General features: G+C 68.4%; 2 protein-coding genes across 2 annotated transcripts in view; one reads left to right on the forward strand and one right to left on the reverse strand.

Moving 5' to 3' along the window:
- Positions 1-7,012, reverse strand: part of HMG20B (high mobility group 20B) — a 97,097-nt gene that overhangs the window by 18,298 nt on the left and 71,787 nt on the right. The gene's annotated exons all lie outside the window — the stretch shown is intronic.
- Positions 15-6,594, forward strand: LOC142605228 (uncharacterized). The gene is made up of 14 exons (XM_075776277.1): positions 15-351; positions 2,462-2,594; positions 2,705-2,950; positions 3,703-3,837; positions 4,020-4,104; positions 4,303-4,476; positions 4,564-4,662; positions 4,808-4,879; positions 4,992-5,051; positions 5,360-5,423; positions 5,714-5,830; positions 5,971-6,052; positions 6,269-6,376; positions 6,454-6,594. The coding sequence occupies exons 1-14, from the start codon at positions 15-17 to the stop codon at positions 6,467-6,469; spliced, it is 1,728 nt and encodes a 575-aa protein (XP_075632392.1). The 3' UTR covers positions 6,470-6,594.

Raw genomic sequence — 7,012 nt, forward strand, 5'->3', positions numbered from 1 at the left:
GAGGGGCCCGCAAGATGGCCGCCCTCAACAACGATGGCGGCTGCGCCCGCAAACAAAATGGTCGTCGCGCAGCAGCGCTGGAGCCTAATGATTGGTTCCTGTGCGAGTGTCCCACCTCCCGGGGCAGGGCAACCAATGGGGAGGCTCTCCCGGCCTTAGCGGGGCCGAAGCCGCGGAGCGCGGCCCGGGCCTGCTCGGTGCCGCCGAGGCGCTGCGGCAGGGAGGGCCGCGCCAGGCCTCGTCCGCGGGGCCGGGCCGCTGGGCGCAGCCTGGGTCGCCCGCTGATCCCGGCACCGGAGGCTCCGGCCGGGCCCTCCCCGCCCCCCGCTGAAGTGAACCCGGGAGCCCGGGGTAAAGGCCAGGTTGCCGTGGGTCAACAGCCGGCTGTCACGCAACGCTGCATCACCCGCCCGGGCTCCCCACGCACCCTCCGGCCGGCCCAGGGCAGCTCCCGGTGCCTGCGGCCCAGGGCCCGGTGCCGTGGGAGGAGAAGGGGTCCGCACACAGGTGGCTGCAGCGTGACCCGAGTCACCCGGGGACAAAGGGACCACACGGCCGGGACACCCCGAGTCACCCGGGGACAAAGGGACCACACGGCCGGGACACCCCGAGTCACCCGGGGACAAAGGGACCACACGGCCAGACACCATGGCCAGGGCGTCCCGCTCCCTTTGCCCCTGAGGAGCTGAGCAATGAGGCCGCCCCAGCCCCGCGGGTTGGGGGGAACGATGGCGGCAGGGGGCCTGGCAGCCCTGGGAGCGCTCTGCTCACCTGGGGGGGGCCATGCCAGCACCCCGGGGCGCTGCCAGCCCCGCTCAGCTCTGCCGTGCTGGGGGCCCGGTGCCCCCCACACCCTCGTGAGCTCCCTCCCCTGCCTGGCACCGTGCCGGGGTTGGGCTAGAGGGGAGCCGGGCTGCATGTGTGCGTGTGCCCACGCGTGTGCACGTCTGTGACCTGTCTGTGCACACGCACACACACACACCCCCCCGTCCTGCATGTGGGATGCATGCGCTGTGTGCTTGCACACGCGTGTGTGTGTGCATGATGTGTGTACGCGGGGGGGGAGCCTCCGTGTGCTGGGCATGTGGATGGGGGGAGTCGTGTGTGTGCAGGGGGGTGTGTGCGGGTGCTTGGGTGAGTGGGGGGGTGTGTGAGTGGGCAACAGGAGGGAGGGGTGTGTGTGCGTGGGGGGGTGAGCGGCTTGTGTGGTGCATGTGTGTGCAAGGAGTGGGTGTGACGGGGGTGGGGGGTGTGCACCAGTATCCTCGGTGACACAACATGTGTGCCCAGAGTGTGGGGTGGAGGTGGAGCTGGGAGGGGGCAGAGCTGGGTGCTGGGGGGGGCAGAGCTGGGTTTGGGGCAGAGCTGGGTGCTGGGGGGGGCAGAGCTGGGTTTGGAGCAGAGCTGGGTGCTGGGGGGGGGGGGGGCAACATCCCGTGCTGTGCTGTCGGCCGTGCCGGGCTGCACACAGGGTTTATGGCCGTTCCCCAGTCCAGAGAGCAAGGGCTGAGCCGGGGCGGGGGCCAAGGCCGGGGCTGGGTGGCCTTGGCACTGTGCCCCAGTGCCCTGCGGGGAGGGCGAGGGCCTCTCCCCAACTGGCCACACGGACCCTCGGCTCTGCTCAGCTCTCCATCTCGCCCCGTCCCCACTTTTCTCAGCATTCTGCCCACGGCCAAGGTGACCATTTTGTGTCCCACAGCTGAGACCCCCGGGGGGGCCAGTGGCCAAACCTGCCCTCCAGTACTGCCTGGGGAGGGGAAGGGGCATGAGGGGCCAGGGGTGGGGAGCGGCACCGGGCGGGCAGTTCTGCGGATGCCCGTAGGATTGGATAGATTGGAGATAAGGAAAAATGTCTTCCCCCAAAGGGTTGTCAGTCCCTGGAACAGGCTGCCCAGGGAAGTGGTGGAGTCCCCAGCCCTGGGGGGATTTAGCAGACGTGTGGATGTGGCGCTTGGGGACATGGGTTCGGGGTGGGCTTGGCGCTGCTGGGGTAACGGCTGGACTCGATGATCTGAAAGGTCTTTTCTAACCTAACCGATTCTGTGATTCTGTGATTGTGGGACGTGCTGCTCCGGCTGTCAGCTCTGCCTGGGGGGGAGATGCATTTGCAGCTAGTTCTGGGGGCAGCTGAACCCCCCCACTCCCCCTCACACCCCCACCCAACCCCCGAGGGCTGTGGTCACAGAGGGGCCTGCAGCACCTGCTTTCACCCACTGGGTGCTGCTTCGGGTGCTGCACGGCCCCAGCTCAGGGCAGAGCAGGCAGGAGACACCGAACGAGCAGCTCTGCCTGCTGCAGCCATACCCAGGGGTGTTTTTTACCCCCCTTCCCTGCTCAGGGTCCTGCACCACGCTGCTCCAGAGGCTGCAGAGGGCTGTGGCCAGGGAACACGCCCCCCCCCGGGGTGGGCAGGTCTGTAGCTGCAGGGTGAGGATGCTCCGTGCCCCTTACCACCCCTCAGGTTGTCCCATGGGGCCCTTACTGCCGGCGGACGCGCGGGCTGATGCCAGCGTCGCCCCACCAGCGCTCGGCACACCGGAGGGACTCCCCACGCAGAAGCTCCCCCCGGCCTGCTGGCCCGGCAAGACGGGCAGGTGGGCACGGTGGTGGGACAGCTTCCCGCATCCCACCGGGAGCCGGGGCGTGTGGCCCTTCCCTGGCCGTACCCTGGCCATGCCCGTGATGCCCGTTCACCCCTTGGCAGCCCCCGGGGGCCTGGGCTCGGCAGCACGGGCTCCCACCCGGCCAGCCCCGGGCTGGTATTTGCCCCGACGCCTCCCTGCAAACCTGCTGCGGCCGGTCCCGGCCCCGCCTGCCCGCCCTTCCTCGCCAGCGGGAGGAGGAGGAGGCGGCCGCAGCTGCGGGCCCAGGACGGCTCTGGAAGGAGCGAGAGCGGGGCCACGGCGTGGGCTGGACGGGACGTGGGGGGCTCAGCTGTGTCTGCCACCAGGTACCGCGTGGGGTGGGCAGAGGCTGCCCGGCGAGGGGGCTCTGCGGCCCACACGTGGATCCAGCAATGGAGCCACCAGCCCTCGCTCCAGGCACCTGGAGGGATATGGGGGTGGCAGCGCCCGGCGCCCACCTGCGAGTGGGGAGTGGGGGTGCCGCTCCCGGGGGACCAGGCGTCCATCCCTCCTGCCAGGGCAGGGTGCAGGCTGGTGGGATGGGGGCCGGGTGGCTCCTGGTGCTGGGTGCGGGGCTGGGGCGGCTTTTCCCGGAGCTGTTTGGCATGACGGTAATTGCGCCGCTCCCCATGGGGCAGCAGGCAGGGACTAACCACTGCCCCGCTGCCGGAGCTGCTGGCCGTGGGTTGTCAGGCTCTCCCCACGGCTGGGGAAACTGAGTCACGGGGGCAGGCAGGGGTCTGGCAGAGCCCCGGTCCCTCCAGCCCTGCTGCCTCTCTCTGCGGAGATGCTGTGATGGGGGGGTTCTGCACCCCCTGTCAGCCCTGAGAGCCGATGGGGGTACCGGGGGGGGGCTGCTGCGCAGCCGGACAACGGGGCCCCCGTGCACTGGCAGCTGTGAAGATTGCAGCTGGCGGCGTGCCACTGTGGGGCAGGAGAAGAGCTCGTGTGACCGGGTGGGCTTTGCTCTCCTGCTCCCGTCGGGGGACCGGCTGGTGTCACCGCCGTGTGAGCTGCTGTGCTGCAGGGATGGGCAGCGTGGGGACCAGCCCCCCCCAACCTGCCCCCTCTCCCCCAGCTGCCTGTCAGACTCATCCCTCATGGCGGGGAAGCTGAGGAGGAGTGGAAGGGGGGTGATGGAGGAGAAGCGGTGGCAGAGCCTGGAGGAGAGGGGCAGTGCGGGCACCCACCTAGGACACCCCGTGCTCACCAGGTGGGTGCTGCACCTCGCCGGGGACACATCCCCGCACCCCAAGCCCTCACTTCCCACCAGTCCAGTGTGGCCGTGCCCCCCGGGTGCTCTTGCTGGGGTGAGAGGGCACGATGCCCACACGTGTGCACAACCGGGTCTGCAGGCAGCCCGTCAGCTCACCCCTGCCTGCTGCTTCCTGCCAGATCCAAAACCTGCGACCCCTCCTTCTGCAAGGAGACGGAGCAGACTGCGACACCCGCGGGCAGGCAGGAGCACCCGTCCCTGCCGGTGAGTCTTGGTGTGCCCAAGAGGGGCGACCCCAGCGCCATGGTCCCAGCGGGATGCTCTCAGCAGGGCAGGTGCCGAGGGAGGCCCCGTCCTGGTTTCACAGCAGATGTGGCGATGGAGCGGGGTCTGCAGGGTGCCCGTGGTGCTCTGTCCCGAGCACCTTGCCACGCCGACCTCACACCCCGGTCTCCCCTGCAGCTAAGCAAGCGCACCGCCAGCTACTGCAAAGCCTTTGGGGAACTTGCTGAGCGGGAAGCGCTGCTGGCTTGCTTCTCCTGCGCCTGGCAGAGAGAGGTGCCCTACCACGGCCGCCTCTACATCTCCTCCCGCTACGTCTGCTTCCGCTCCAGCCTCCTGCTCAAGGACATCAAGGTAGGCTGGGGATGAGCGTGGGGCAGGGGGGACAGGCAGCAGCCAGGGACATGGTGGCACTGCCTGCCCCCCCCCGCCCCGGTGCAGGCGGTGGTCCCTGTCGCCTCCATCTCAGCCATCAAGAAGACCAACACGGCGCTCCTGGTGCCCAACGCGCTCAGCATCCGCACGGCTGAAGGGGAGAAGGTGAGAGCGGGGACGGGAACAGTCGGGGGGGGGGTGCAGCTCAGCCTGGGGCTGTTTGGGGTGTCCTGGTCCCCGTGGCCAGTGGGCTCTGAACCATGACCGAGGGCGCAGCTCTGGCGCAAACCCTTTTCCCGCTCCCCGGCAGTTTCTCTTTGTGTCGCTGCACCGGCGGGAGGCCACATACCAGCTCCTGAAGTCAGTCTGCAAACACCTGCAGGTACACACTGCGCTGGACGGGGGCCGGGCACATGGCAGCTCTGTACCCCCATTGCAGGGTCATGGGGGTGACCAGCACCCCTTGGTACCCCCCTTCATCTCTTCTTGTCCAGGATAACAGCCGGAGCTCTCTGGCCTCTCCAAGCACCAAGGAAATCCTTAGGAAGTCTCTGGTAAGGCCAGGAAATGGTCAGCAGGAGGATTTTTGGCAGGGGGAGGGGTGACGCCAGCCCCCTGGGCTGGGACAGGGACAGCTGTGGGGGCAGCACCCCATGCTGCATGGGTGCCTGTCCCCCAGGAAGGCTTTCGGGGGGAAACATGGAGTTGTTAAGCCCCAGCCTGGGGTGGCGCAGACCCCAGGACCCTCAGGGCTCCCTCCTCAGGACTGGCACGAGCCCCATTGGGTCCCACCTGTGCCCCTGTGGCCGTGGGGTGGGTGCCTTGGGGACATGCACTGTGACCAGGGCTTGTCCTCTTTCAGACCTCAAGCCAGTCAGACCTGGAACAGAGCACCCCGGAGCCTGACAGCCTCCAGGAGTCACTGGGTGAGCACCCGCCCTGCAGCCCGTGCCCCCCTCGCATGCTCGCAGCCCTGCTTGTGCAAGCCTGCGTGTCCTCACCCGCATCTCTGCCTCACTGACAGCTCTTGGCTCTGCTCCCCCTCCCCAGCCATGCATGGTCCAGGATGGACCACGCAGCCCTTGGCCACTTAAACAGCATCTCCCGCAGCACCGGGGAGCGCAGGATCAGCTCCTTGTGGTCCAGCGTGCCCCGCTGGGTCCCCAGGACCCCTCGGTCCTGAGGCACTCATCAAACGTCTCCTGGTTGCACACAGATGGGCCAAGCCCAGTGCCAAGGCAAGCAGAGGAGGAGGAGGAAGGCGAAGAGGCAGCGGCGCTGGGTCTGAGCAGCGGCGAGGGAGTGCCCTTGGCAAAGCTACGCAGCCTCAGCGGTGGGTCAGGGGGCCCTGGGGAGGGGGATGCTGCTGGGTCTCCACCCCAGGGCTGGCCCCCCGCACCGGGCAGAGCCCACCACGGTGGCCAGGCTGAGGTTCTCAATGCTGGAGCTGCTGACACTGCCTCATCGTGGCAGGGGGACCCCACGTCGCGTTATGGGCCCGCACCACCGCGTGGCTGAGCCCCCTCAACACCGTCATCCTCATTTACCTGCTGCTGTGAGTCCCTGGGACCCGCTCGTGCACCTCAGGGCTTCGGGACACTCCCTGGGTCCCCATCCCTGCTGCGCCCTGGCACAGGCAGGCTCTCCGGTGTGGCATTGCCAGCCCGGGGTTCCCCCATTCCCCCCTGGGCACCCACGCAAGTGAGTGGGAGCCTGGCCTGTGCCCCCACCTGGCTGTGACCCCCCTGCCTGACACTGGCCTGTCCCCCAGGATGGTGGCCCTGCTGCTGTCCTCGGGGTACATTGGTCTGCGCATCATGGAGCTGGAGCAGCAGCTGGCATCCGTGGGGGCTTTGCCAGACCTCAACCTGTCGCACCAGTGAGTGGTGGGGGGGGCGGGGGTCCCTCTGTCCCCAGCGCAGGAGGAACCTCCCCCTCACCCTGCCTCTCCCCCAGGTACAAGACGACGTGAGGCCAGCACAGACCCAGCCAGCACCAGGCACCAGCCTCAGCCCCAGCCGGGGACGGGGGGGTCAGCCTCAGGGACTGCTCCCAGCCCTTCCTCTGCCTCGGGGAACAGCTGGGGGCTCCATCACCAAGTGCCTTCCAGCTCCCCCAATATGCCTGGGGAGCCCACGCAGGCTGTGGGGCTCCCTCCATGTCTCCACCCCCCCGTCCCTGAGCAGCAGCAGGAGGAACCCGGGCAGCTCTGAGGCCAAGGAGAAGGGCACAGGGGGCAGCTGGGGTCAGGCCCCCCCCCCGCCAAGGCAGAGGGGGGCCCTGTATCACGCAAGGCAGGAACAAAGAGACAGAACTGTTTTACTAATAAATGTGACCCCCCCCAGAGGTGCTCTGGGCTGGGGGGAGAAGGGCACACATTGCCCCTTCCCCAAGGACATATGCCTGCCTGATTCCTTGGGACAAGCGGAGGGAGGCTGTGAGCTCCCCCATCCCAGGCAGGATGGAGGGGCTGGGGTGTTCAGCACCCAGCAACACCCTGCCACAGGACAAGCAC

Source organism: Balearica regulorum, chromosome 26, assembly GCF_011004875.1.
Source record: "Balearica regulorum gibbericeps isolate bBalReg1 chromosome 26, bBalReg1.pri, whole genome shotgun sequence".
Classification (NCBI taxonomy): domain Eukaryota; kingdom Metazoa; phylum Chordata; class Aves; order Gruiformes; family Gruidae; genus Balearica; species Balearica regulorum.

Excerpts from the sequence above, each read along its gene's own strand:
- LOC142605228 (XM_075776277.1), top strand. The coding sequence starts at position 15 with ATGGCCGCCCTCAACAACGATGGCGGCTGCGCCCGCAAACAAAATGGT. Across the intron at positions 3,838-4,019 it reads GGACACCCCGTGCTCACCAG|ATCCAAAACCTGCGACCCCT; the intron begins GTGGGTGCTGCA and ends GCTTCCTGCCAG. Across the intron at positions 6,053-6,268 it reads ATCCTCATTTACCTGCTGCT|GATGGTGGCCCTGCTGCTGT; the intron begins GTGAGTCCCTGG and ends CCTGTCCCCCAG.